The sequence below is a fragment of the Eubalaena glacialis genome, chromosome 2 (genome assembly GCF_028564815.1).
Source record: "Eubalaena glacialis isolate mEubGla1 chromosome 2, mEubGla1.1.hap2.+ XY, whole genome shotgun sequence".
NCBI lineage: Eukaryota > Metazoa > Chordata > Mammalia > Artiodactyla > Balaenidae > Eubalaena > Eubalaena glacialis.
In genome coordinates, this window is record NC_083717.1 from 79423641 (window position 1) to 79437843 (window position 14203).

A 14203-nucleotide genomic window follows, 5' to 3' on the forward strand; every position below is an offset into this window, starting at 1 on the left:
TTGGAAAATACCCCATAGACAGTGGAATGAAAAAAAAATGTGGATTTGAGAGTTAATTGCATGTAATTGATAGATTAAGTCATTCTATGGATAAATTCTAAGATTAAACTGATTCGTGAATGAATTCTGGTGAGAATAAGAATAGGCTAAATTATATCATTGTAAGCTTTTTTTAAAAATTGGATCTATGTTTGAGCTATGCTTTATTGTGTAAGAATAAATTCTGCCACCAAGAATGCCAGTAATCTGTCCATATTTTCCATTGCAATGCAGTTCAATTGTAATGAATTAGGCTACCAGAATTTTATTATGATATTTTTATTGTAGTAGGATTTGTGGCACATTTAAAGCTATCCTGTGGCAAACTCAGCTGGGAAAGAAAACTATACAGTCCTCTGCATAGCAGAAATTTTCTTAAAGGGTACATTTATAGACAAAATGACAAAGTTGCACAACAGTAGTGATAGACAGTCTTACAAGTAGGTTCTCCAGATAGCATCCACTGTTGCAAATCAGAGAATAACTACATCTGCATAGCATGGAACAGATTGTTGGTTGTACTTTGGAATGGTTGGCCCTCCGTATCCACAGGTTCTGCATTCGCGGATTAGACCAACCCTGGATCAGATTTGATCCCTCCGTTATGGAGGAACTGTGCATAAGGAGGACTGACTGTATAACACCATTTTATATAAAGAACTTGTGCATCTGTGGATTTTGGTATCCGTGGAGGGGAGAAGGGGGTTCCTGGAACCAATTATCTACGGATATTGAGGGATAACTATATTTTTTAACCTCAATTCCACCCCCAGTGACAGTAGCATCATCAGTCACATGTTCTAGATTTTTGAGAAATAGAAAAGAAGCCTAGAAATCATCTCATTCATTTTACATTTCTAAGGAAAATCCGCCAGAGCATGGAAGCCTCATAGCCAGTTAAATAGTTAGGCTAAGACCAACTAATAAATAGTCTCTTGACTCCCAATCTAGTACTTTTCCTGTAATATTGCACAACCCTCCTTCTTTAAATGTGATTTAAAATGAGAAGTTTTCGTCTAAGCATTGATTTATGATTTTGTTTATACCTAGAATGTAAGAATTAATAGGAAAGTACCATTTTCTCTTACTAATCAACTTTTTATATGCAGTAAATTTATCACACAACTTGACTGTATTATTTTACTGATAAGAAAAAAGCCTAGATTCTGTTTTCTTTGGCAGGTGATTCATTCCACCTGGTTTAAATTTAGATAGTCAGTATTTTTAGGGAGGTGTTAGTAAATTTTGTTGAGGGAGAAACAAGAATTTTTTAAATGATCTTTCTTTTTAATCCTTTTTAACCAGCAAGAAGTTGAGAAGTTTACAGACCTAGAGAAACTCTACCTCTACCTTCAGCTGCCTTCTGGTCTCAGCAATGGAGAGAAAAGGTAATATCACTTCTTGTCTTTGCCTCAATTACAGTGTTTATGTGTGTGTTGTGGTTGTTATTGTTTTGCACTATTCCTAAAATCATCAGGAAACAGACTGTCAAAACAGTAGATCTTTTTAGTCTTTGATCATATTTGGTTAAGTGTTTACCCATAGTTTTTGCTAATTCATTTGTGTACCTGGGTGAATGCTGTGAAATGCAATTGGGTTATGTTTTATAAACAGATTAGTATATTTATACAGTGTGGCAGATTTTGAAAATTGAACAGAAAACCAAAGAATAAACAGATAAGTATTGTGAGCAATAAAGTGCAAGAGTTTTTTTAGGTACTGTCAGCTAAGCAGATCACAGAGCATAAAAAAGAAAAAAAATGAATTGCCTGTATGGCACATGAATTTATGATAAATGTGTGATGTTTTAAGTGCTTGCGGGGTATTACTCTATTTTCATTAGTACAAATATTTAATAGCCTCATTTAGAAAATATAAAGAAAAGTTGTTGGTTCATGCATTCTGTTCTTAAAGGAGTTTCTCTACCCTTTTAAGTATTTCTCAGAGTTCATTTCATTCATATAAGTTATGTTTAACATTACTTTAAAAGTACATGTATGAAAAGAAATGGAATGAAAAATGTGTTGCTTTTACTTTTTTCCCCTTGGACCACATTTTGCAACTGTTTCAATAATTTTCTGTCCTAGAGATTGCTCAGTAATTTCTTTGAAAATACATAAATTATTGTTTTCGTAGCTGAGATGAATGTCAGAGTCAAGTGAGGAGCTTCCCTCATGTTATAAGAGAGACTGCCAGATAATAAAGATTTATGATGTTTAGTGGAGGTGTTGTCCTGGAGAGGAGGACTGGTTACAAAAAGGACCATAGAGGGAGACTTGTCCTTTCAGGATCTCTCCAGTGTGAATTCCATTCTGGAGCATAGAGGCTTTAGTAAGATTCAGGGTAGTTACTTGAGATTGCTAAGCAAATAGAAAATAAACAATTTTTTCTATAACTTTCACTTTATAGTTTGATGATTTGGTAAGTTTAGGCAAATGAACAGGCAAGTAAGTAAACAAATATCCCCTTAGAGGTAATTATGGCCAAAACAAATACCTTATGTTTTCAATGCTCCATCATCTCTGCCAGTTTAGAGACCGTGGCGGGGATGGAACAGGGCAATAACTTCAGTCAGACACTAGCTATAGAAAATGGCTCACAACCACAGGTGGACAATTTGTATTTGGATAACTGGGCATATACTTTATGTCCTGAGTTTGGTTTGGTCATTTATAGTGAGTTTACACACAGTCCTTTAGTGGAACATTTAGGCCTGGTTCAAAAATTATCAATGAATTCCTGTCTAGTTCAGCTAAAACATGTTTTTGTTTTATGATTAGTGATCAGAATGCCATGTCATCTAGTCGGGCACAGCAAATGCATGCCTTTTCCTGGATTCGGAATACCCTAGAGGAGCATCCTGAGACTTCACTGCCCAAACAGGAAGTCTATGATGAGTACAAGTAAGTATTATGTGTACATGTCAGGCATGCAGTGTATTAAAGAGATTAAGTACTATACTTGGCTACAATGATTTGTTTTATCATTGGCGAATATCATACTGGTATATGAGAGTTTAACTTAGAAATCTCTAAGATTCCATCCATCTCTAAGCTCCTCTGGTAGCGTGTATAATAAAGAACAGGACTACTGAATAAAAGGATTTCTTTAGAGTTCTTCTGGATCACAGGAGGGATGTCTGAGGGCAGAGGGACAATGGAGTAGGGTTGGTGAATAAAAGGATTCCGGTAAAGTTCTTAAGGATGACAAGAAGGGTGTGTCTGGGGTTCGTAGAGGGACAGTGGATGGCAATAAATAAATCAATGCATATGGAAAAAGTAAAACATGTTTTTTATTTAGATTTCTTAAACGTCTTTTTCATGAATCCAAAACTTTTGTAATCATTTTCTGTGCCAACCAGAGAAAAAGCTAAGTATCTGGAATGTTGTGAATTACTTACTCAGACGAAGGAGTTCAGTGGCTTGCAAATAGAAGACACTCAAACAGTTTTGATTGTACAGATAACTTATTTAAACACAGAAAACACAAGTATAGAGGCTAATGGGCCTTTCTGTATAAATGTCATAGATGCTAAATCTAGTCTTGTTTAACATTTTATAATTGATTTGGAAGCGGGAATTTGTTCTAGCGGAGTAAGTGAAACCAAAATTTTCTGGGTATTGAAATATCAAAGCAGGGAGCACGTATGTGTTGTACTTACACAATGTGGAAGAAAAGTGTCAAATAAGTGCTGCTGTTAGCCAGTGTAAGATGATGCAAAAGAACTACACTTACTGAGAAGATTATTGGTATCTAGAAAGGAAACTTTCTATACTCATTCAAAATTCTGATTCCCTCACCTTAAGAAATGAAATAGAGCTAGAGAAAGTCTAGAGAAAAATGTCTGAAATAATCAAGGGAACAAGGTTAAACTGAACAGCTTTAGATTTTTCCTCTTTAGAAAAATTGAAGCTAAGAGTACATGTGATCCAAGTCTATAAAGTTCATTTTCTCAGTCTACAACAGTCTACTGAATACCTGCTATGAGCCATGTCAAACCCTGTAAGAAGTTCTGAGGCTACAACAAATAAAACACAGCTTCTGCCCTCATCAAGAATATGAAAAAACAAAAAACAAACAAACAAAAAATATATATATAAAAAATATATATATAGTGAGCATGAATTCTTAACTAAATTCAAGTTAATTCTAATTAAGATAGAGATAACCTTGTGAAACTACAAAGAAGTAAATTTAAATTCATTAAAAGTTTATTAATATCAAACAAACGTGATATGTTTAAGAAACCCTGTATCGAGGATCAGGAGAATAGGTTCTGTCATTAAACTTGTGTGACCTGGACAGGTGTTTTAACCACTCTTTTTTCAGTTGCATCATCTATAAAATGAGGTGATTGAAGAGGTATGAGGTTTCTTTTAGCTCGAAAATTCTAAAAGTTGTCTGAGGTAGGAAATGAGGAAAACAAATTATCCAAAATGTCTCATGTTTCCCAAAAGGCAAATCGGACAAATTAATGCATGACATTTCCATAATGAATTAATAAGGAAACCAAGGATATTTATATATTTTTGAAGTGATATCCTTCCCCTGCACAGCCCTTTGCATCACCATTAGAAACAGCACCCTACATTTGTGGAAGTATGACTCTGAACCATTAAAGCAGTCCTTACGTTCCTAAAAGTTTCCTGCCTTGGGCAAAGCACAGTTATATTTTTCTATAATATTTTTCTGTGAAATCATTTTCTAAGGTTCTCATAAATTCTTACAATTTTTTTCACTAAGAAAAGTTAAAGGTTTTTCCTAAACAAAAGAGAACCAAAACATAACATTGTTTTGGGACAAGGAATGGTAGCTCCAATTTTGAGCAGTTTATTCGCAATTCAGTAGAGAGCAACTGAGATAAAAGGAAGTAACTTAGACTAGAGTTTTAAAAGGAAGTAGTAGGTAAGGGAAATACTTTATAATGACGTAAATAGGAAAGAAATACCAGTTCTGTTCATGGAATTTGAAAGTATTATGCTAATGATTGTCTCTTTATAAAAATAAGTATATTACTATACAATAGTACTGTAACTGAGTCTGAGTATTTTAGTTAAAAACACATTTCACTAAAAATATACGTTATGCACTGTTGTATTCTACACAGTGTTTCCACATAGTAGGCACTAATTTAATATTAAGAGTGACTAGAGACCAGTCTCTCCCATCAGGAAACTTGCACAAGCCTCTCAGATAGCCTCATCCACCAGAGGGCAGACAGCAGAAGCAAGAAGAACTGCAATCCTGCAGCCTGTGGAACAAAAACCACATTCACGGAAAGATAGACAAGATGAAAAGGCAGAGGGCTATGTAGCAGATAGAGGAACAAGATAAAACCCCAGAAAAACAACTAAATGAAGTGGAGATAGGAAAACTTCCAGAAAAAGAATTCAGAATAATGATAGTGAAGATGATCCAGGACCTCAGAAAAAGAATGGAGGCAAAACGAAGATTGAGAAGATGCAAGAAATGTTTAACAAAGACCTAGAAGAATTAAAGAACAAACACTGAGAAGAATTAAAGAACACACAAACGGAGATGAACAATACAATAACTGAAATGAAAACTACACTAGAAGGAATCAATAGCAGAATAACTGAGGCAGAAGAACAGATAAGTGACCTGGAAGACACACTGGTGGAGTTCACTGCTGTGGAACAGAATAAAGAAAAAAGAATGAAAAGAAATGAAGACAGCCTAAGAGACCTCTCGGACAACATTAAACGCAACAACATTCGCATTATAGGGGTCCCAGAAGGAGAGGAGAGAGAGAAAGGACCCAAGAAAATATTTGAAGAGATTATAGTCGAAAACTTCCCTAACATGGGAAAGGAAATAGCCACCCAAGTCCAGGAAGCGCAGAGAGTCCCATACAGGATAAACCCAAGGAAAAACACGCCGAGACACATATAATCAAATTGGCAAAAATTAAAGACAAAGAAAAATTATTGAAAGCAGCAAGGGAAAAATGACAAATAACATACAAGGGAACTCCCATAAGGTTAACAGCTGATTTCTCAGCAGAAACTCTGCAAGCCAGAAGGGAGTGGCATGACATATTTAAAGTGATGAAAGGGAAGAACCTACAACCAAGATTACCCGGCAAGGATCTCATTCAGATTCGATGGAGAAATCAAAAGCTTTACAGACAAACAAAAGCTAAGAGAATTCAGCACCACCAAACCAGCTCTACAACAAATGCTAAAGGAACTTCTCTAAGTGGGAAACACAAGAGAAGAAAAGGACCTACAAAAACAAACCCAGAACAATTAAGAAAATGGTCATAGGAACATACATATTGATAATTACCTTAAATGTGAATGGATTACATGCTCCAACCAGAAGACACAGGCTCGCTGAATGGATACAAAAACAAGACCCATCTATATGCTGTCTACAAGAGACGCACTTCAGACCTAGGGACACATACAGACTGAAAGTGAGGGGATGGAAAAAGATAATCCATGCAAATGGAAACCAAAAGAAAGCTGGAGTAGCAATACTCATATCAGACAAAATAGACTTTAAAACAAAGAATGTTACAAGAGACAAGGAAGGACACTACATAATGATGAAGGGATCAATCCAAGAAGAAGATATAACAATTATAAATATATATGCACCCACCGTAGGAGCACCTCAATACATAAGGCAACTGCTAACAGCTATAAAAGAGGAAATTGACAGTAACACAATAATAGTGGGGGACTTTAACACCTCACACCAATGTACAGATCATCCAAAATGAAAATAAATAAGGAAACAGAAGCTTTAAATGACACAATAGACCAGATAGATTTAATTGATATTTATAGGACATTCCATCCAAAAACAGCAGATTACACTTTCTTCTGAAGTGCACATGGAACATTCTCCAGGATAGATTGCATCTTGGGTCACAAATCAAGCCTCAGTAAATTTAAGAAAATTGAAATCATATCAAGCATCTTTTCTGACCACGACACTATGAGATTAGAAATCAGTTACAGGGAAAAAAACATAAAAAACACAAACACATGGAGGCTAAACAGTACATTACTAAATAACCAAAATATCACTGAAGAAATCAAAGAGAAAATCAGAAAATACCTAGAGACAAATGACAACGAAAACATGACGATCCAAAACTTATGCAATGCAGCAAAAGCAGTTCTAAGAGGGAAGTTTATAGCAAAACAAGCCTACCTCAAGAAACAAGAAAAACCTCAAACAATCTAATCTTGCATCTAAAGGAACTAGAGAAAGAAGAACAAACAAAACCCAAACTTAGTAGAAGGAAAGAAATCATAAAGATCAGAGCAGAAATAAATGAAATAGAAACAAAGAAAACAATAGCAAAGATCAATAAAACTAAAAACTGGTTCTTTGAGAAGATAAACAAAATTGATAAACCATTAGCCAGACTCATGAAGAATAAGAGGGAGAGGACTCAAATCAATAAAATTAGAAACGAAAAAGGAGAAGTTAACAACAGACACCGCACTAATACAAAGCATCCTAAAAGACTACTACAAGTAACTCTATGCCAATAAAATAGACAACCTGGAAGAAATGGACAAATTCTTAGAAAGATATAACCTTCCAAGACTGAACTAGGAATAAATAGACAATATGAAGAGACCAATCAGAAGTAATGAAATTGAAACTGTGATTAAAAATCTTCCAACAAACACAAAAGTCCAGGACAAGATGGCTTCACAGGTGAATTCTGTCAAACATTTAGAGAAGAGCTAACACCCATCCTTCTCAAACTCTTCCAAAAAATTGCAGAGGAAGGAACACTCCCAAACTCATTCTATGAGGCCACCATCACCCTGATACCAATACCAGACAAAGATACTACAAAAAAAGAAAATTACAGACCAGTATCACTGATGAATATAGATGCAAAAATCCTCAACAAAATGGGAGCAAACAGAATCCAACAACACATTAAAAGGATCATACACTATGATCAAGTGGGATTTTTCCCAGGGATGCAAGGATTCTTCAATATACGCAAATCAATCAATGTGATACACCATATTAACAAACTGAGAGTAAAAACCGTATGATCATCTCAATAGATGCAAAAAAGGCTTTTGACAAAATTGAACACCCATTTATGATAAAAACTCTCCAGAAAGTGGGCATAGAGAGAACCTACCTCAACATAATAAAGGCCATATACAACAAACCCACAACAAACATCATTCTCAATGGTGAAAAACTGAAAGCATTTCCTCTAAGTTCAGGAACAAGACAAGGATGCCCACTCTCGCCGCTATTATTCAACATAGTTTTGGAAGTCCTAGCCACGGCAATCAGAGAAGAAAAAGAAATAAAAGGAATACAAATTGGAAAAGGAGAAGTAAAACTGTCACTGTTTGCACATGACACGATACTATACATAGATAATCCTAAAGATGCCACCAGAAAACTACTAGAGCTAATCAATGAATTTAGTAAAGTTGCAGGATACAAAATTAATGAACGGAAATCTCTTGCATTCCTATACACTAATGATGAAAAATTTGAAAGAGAAATTAAGGAAACACTCCCATTTACCACTGCAACAATAAGAATGAAATATCTAGGAATAAACCTTCCTAGGGAGACAAAAGACCTGTATGCAGAAAACTATAAAACACTGTTGAAAGAAGTTAAAGATGATACCACAGATGGAGAGATATTCCATGTTCTTGGATTGGAAGAATCAATATTGTGAAAATAACTATACTACCCAAAGCAATCTACAGATTCAATGCAATCCCTATCAAATTACCAACGGCATTTTTTACAGAACTAGAACAAAAAATCTTAAAATTTGTATGGAGACACAGAAGACCCCGAATAGCCAAAGCAGTCTTGAGGGAAAAAAAACAGAGCTGGAGGAATCAGACTCCTTGACTTCAGACTATACTACAAAGGTACAGTAATCAAGACAGTATGGTATTGGCCCAAAAACAGAAATATCGATCTATGGAACAGGATAGAAAGCCCAGAGATAAACCCACACACCTATGGTCTACTAATCTATGACAAAGGAGGCAAGGATATACAATGGAGAAAAGACAGTCTTTTCAATAAGTGGTGCTGGGAAAACTGGACAGCTACATATAAAAGAATGAAATTAGAACACTCCCTAACACCATACACGAAAATAAACTCAAAATGGATTCGAGACCTAAATGTAAGACCGGACACTATAAAACTCTTAGAAGAAAACATAGGAAGAACACTCTCTGAAATAAATCACAGGAAGATCTTTTTTTGATCCACCTCCTAGAGTAATGGAAATAAAAACAAAAATAAACAAATGGGACCTAATGAAACTTAAAACCTTTTGCACAGCAAAGGAAACCATAAACAAGACAAAAAGACAACCCTCAGAAAGGGAGAAAATATTTGCAAACAAATCAATGGACAAAGGATTAATCTCCAAAATATATAAACAGCTCATGCAGCTCAATATTAAAAAAACAAACAACCCAATCCAAAAATGGGCAGAAGGCCTAAATAGACATTTCTCCAAAGAAGACATACAGATGGCCAAGAAGCACATGAAAAGCTGCTCGACATCACTAATTATTAGAGAAATGCAAATCAAAACTACAGTAAGGTATCACCTCACACCAGTTAGAATGGGCATCATCAGAAAATCTACAAACAGCAAATGCTGGAGAGGGTGTGGAGAAAAGGGAACCCTTTTGCACTATTGGTGGAAATGTAAATTGATGCAGCCACTATGGAGAACAGTATGGAGGTTCCTTAAAAAACTAAAAACAGAATAACCATATGACCCAGCAATCCCACTACTGGGCATGTATGCAGAGAGAACCATAATTCAAAAAGACACATGCACCCCAATGTTCATTGCAGCACTATTTCCAATAGCCAGGTCATGGAAGCAACCTAAATGCCCATTGACAGAAGAATGGATAAAGAAGATGTGGTACATATATACAATGGAATATTACTCATCCATAAAAAGGAACGAAATTGGGTCATTTGTAGAGACGTGGATGGATCTAGAGACTGTCATACAGAGTGAAGTAAGTCAGAAAGAGAAAAATAAATACCGTACATTAATGCATATATGTGGAACCTAGAAAAATGGTACAGATGAAACGGTTTGCAGGGCAGAAATAGAGAAACATATGTAGAGAACAAACGTATGGACACCAAGGGGGGAAAGTGGCGGGCTGGGGGGGTGGTGTGATGAATTTGGAGATTGCGATTGACTAATATGTATAAAATGGATAAGTAATAAGAACCTGCTGTATAAAAAAATAAATAAAATTCTAAAATTAAAAAAAAAAAGTGACTAGAATGGAATCTGATCTTGACATTCATAATAAAATTTCAGTGTTATAAGACTTCATAAGTCTTCTAGTACACTACCATCCCCATTGTATAGGCAAAACATTAAAACTCAAAAGTTAGGTGACTCTTCCAGTGTTCCAAAATTTGTCAGGGATGAATGTAAGGCTAGAACTCAGATTCCATGAGTAGTTCATAATAGGTGAGAAGGCAAACCTGTTAAATTTGAGTGATATGAAGCAGAGTGAGTAGAATAGGTTAGGAAAGTAGTTAGAAATAAAGTTGGCTAGGACTTCCACTTAGTGTGAATAAATAAGCTGCACAAAATTTGAATCTGTTAATATACAGTTAGTATACATGCATACAGATAATGTGAGTGTTGTAAGAGACACAGCACAGTAACATCTATTAGCAGCATGCCATGTTCTAAGAAGAAAGTATGTTTGTGTTTCCACAGAATTACAGCATGTGGGAGCTCCAAGCTATTCTCTCATTTCATTGTACATTGCCTAAAACCACAATTTGCTATGTGGGTTTTAATAACTTGATGAAAACTGTAGAAAGGCTAGAGACAGGCAAAAAGTAGATCAAATTATTAGGAAATAGATACTTAAAAGTTTTTAAATTATGTTGTCTAGAGAGAGCAAAATGGAATATAGCTATATTTTTTTAAAGGACAAGAAGTTTAAATCACAGGAGGAGAGATTTCAATTAGACACAAAATAACACTTCCTGCCAGAAGAGATTTTTAGAGAAATTTTGTCCTTTTCTAAAGGCCTTTTGAACTAGTCATTTTCCAGTTTGGAGTGCCTTAATGAGGTTTCCTGAGTAAAAACTTAACATAGAGTGACAAATCTTAAATTGATTCTGTTCTAAATATTCATTGAAAAATATTATTAATATGAAATGTACATTTATTTTAAGCTATTCCTATTCATTGCAGTGATGTTTAGATATATTTGTGTGAAAATCAATCCCTTTCATAGTCATTAAAATCAAAATCCCTTTGAGAGAAAAAATGAAGATGTAATCTAAGACAGTATGGTTTCTTTTAACTGTATTTTTATGCTAAATTATTAATAGAACCAAAGTTTTAAGGGACTTTCCACATGCAAAGACAGTTGATTTACAAACTATTGTGAACTTCTATATTTGTTGAAACTTCTGAAGTCTGATAATCACAATGTGTTTATGAAAGTGATGATTAATGTGTTAATTTTTCTGATTATGAAAGTAGTATGTATTCATCATGAACGTTTTGGCAGGTAGTCATAAATGTATAAAAAGAAAACTAGCACCAGTAATCTTACTACCTACAAATAACCATTTTGGCTTATTAATTCTCTTTATTTTTTCTAATGCCTTCTTTTCATGTATATGTTCTTGTTATTGTTGAATCAAATTTTGACCCCACTGGTTGCACAATTCTTGAATGGGGGAACAGTTGCAAATAATACTGCAGTGAACATTCTTGACTATATAATTTAGTGTAGATTATTACAATTGGAATTGCTGCTTATGAACCATTATATATTAAGGATATTAACTATTGAAATATAAATTTTTTTCAAGATTACTGTTTATTATTTAATTTTTAAATAAGTAGTCTGATCTGTCTACTTTCTTTGCAGCTTGTAACACTGCTATTATGCTTAGAAAGAAATTCTTCCCAATGCCACTAGCAGCTGAATACTCATGTGTATTTTCCCTAGATATTACTTACTTCATTTTTCACATATTACGCATTAGTCCTTCTAGACCAAATATATACATTTATTTTGATAAATGACATAAGATAAGGAACTAATTTTAATTTTTTCTAAATGGTTAATTTCCCAGTCTTATTTATTGATAATTTTTTTCTCAATACTAATCTATAACGTAATTTTTATCTTACTAAAGCCTTTTGGACTCAATTTTCTTCCTTTGTATTTTTCTGTTCTTATTCCAGTACCATACCATTTTTAAGTATTTTAGCCATTAAATGTTTAAAAAGCTAGTGGGACCCGCCTTCCTTCATTATTCCTCTTTTTCAAAAATTTCTGTGGTTTTATTTTCATATCAATTAATATTTCTCGTGAAGTTTGGAATCACTTTTCTAACTTTTTTTTAAAAGGGAAACCTCAAAGGAGTTTTGATTCAAAATGCATTAAATACGAAAATTTATTTTAGAAAAATTAACTTCAGAGCTAGAAGTATGTTTCTTAACATCTTTCTCGTGTCGTTCAGTAAAGTTTTAGTTATTTTTCCTTCAATTGACTCCACTTATTTTTCATGTTAAGTTTATTCCTTACAAATTTTTATTATGTTATTTATATTATGAAAAATATATTTTATTTTTTCATTATTGGTTTGGTTTGTAAGATATCTGTAGACTTCTATTATATTTATGTTGCACATTTTATATTTAATGAACTTTGTTTAATCCTAATTTTTCAGCTATTACTTTGGACTCTTCTGGGTAGCGTTTATCCTGTATATCTTCCTCATCCTCTTTATTTAATTACATTTAATTGATTTTCCTTCTGACTTTGAATAATAGCAATAATAGGCATCATTTCATCTTACAGTTCTTTGATGTTAAGGGTGTATCATTTATAATTGACCAAGACTTTATTGGCTGTTTTATGAGAAATTGATATTGAAATTCATCTAATGCTTTTTGGGCATCTGTTAAGATTATTCAGTTCTTCTTCTGTTACCTATTGATATGATATATAATGATACTACCTAATATAAACCCTTCTTTTATTCCTAGAATGAATGTCTTCTTCATGTCAAGATCTGTAATCTTTTAGCATACTGTTGGTTTCTATTTTCAAGTATATTTTTTAGGATCTTTGCATTTATATTCATAAGTGAATATGGTCTGTAATTTTCTTTTTTTGTGCTATCTTTGTCAAGTTTTGATATCTGGGCTAGACCAGCTTCGTAAATGAATTGGAACTCTTTCCCTAATTTCCTGTGCTCTGGAACAGTTTATATAGTTTGGGAATTATTTGTTCTTGAAAATTTTAAAGAACTCAACTATAATACCATCTAGGCCTGGAGCCTTTGTTGGAGGTAATTCTTTGACAATTTTTGGGGGGTTTTTTCTGGTTAGATTTTTACTTCGTTAGTCAGTTTTGGTAACTGGTTTTTCCTGGAATTCATTCAGATTTTCAAATATATTGGCATAACATTATATATACTATTCTCTCACAAATTGAATATCTTCTTTATCTGTTATATCCTTTTTTATATTTCTAGTTTTAGTCATTTGAATTTTCCTCTTTTTTTCCAAAGTATATTTAGCTGTAGTTTATTTTTATTGGTTTTCTTTAAAAAAAACTAAGATTGATAAGTCAGTTTTATTTTTTTTTTGCCTGATGTCTCATTTTTAGGTGTCTATTTTTGTTATCCTGATTTTCTCAGGTTTTTTCCCTATTAAATGGAATGCTTACTTTGTTTTCATTCTTTTCATATTTAAGATAAAAAAGACGGCGCCATTACAATGGAGAAGCATATGAGGATGATGAACAACATCCTCAGGGTGGTGTTCCTTGTCAGACCTCCTAATAGGGCCAGTGAATAACACTCACCATTGGCATTTTATTTGCAGTAGTGATTGAGTGAAGGACTGTAATCATAATATGCTCACTACTTGCTACTGTTTGTTTTAATATTCAACTATAGTAGTGTTTTAAAATTTAAATGAAGAATAAACTTGAATATAAAAGCTCAAAAAAAAAATCTCCGAATTGGATCTTTATTTTTAATTCCACTTTCATTTCTCCGCTATACACGGCCTGGTAGTCAACATTCTACATGACTCTCTTTCCATTCAGAAGAGCCATCTTTATATCTATGAATTTGTCTCTTA

General features: G+C 33.8%; 1 protein-coding gene across 2 annotated transcripts in view; it reads left to right on the forward strand.

The window, feature by feature from the left end:
* RFX7 (regulatory factor X7) overlaps window positions 1–14203 on the forward strand; it is a 151008-nt gene that overhangs the window by 82864 nt on the left and 53941 nt on the right. For both annotated transcript variants that reach the window (XM_061180293.1, XM_061180291.1), the window contains exons 4-5: window positions 1345–1427; window positions 2820–2942. In XM_061180293.1, coding sequence (XP_061036276.1) covers window positions 1345–1427; window positions 2820–2942 — 206 coding nt within the window. The remainder of the gene's footprint in view (window positions 1–1344; window positions 1428–2819; window positions 2943–14203) is intronic.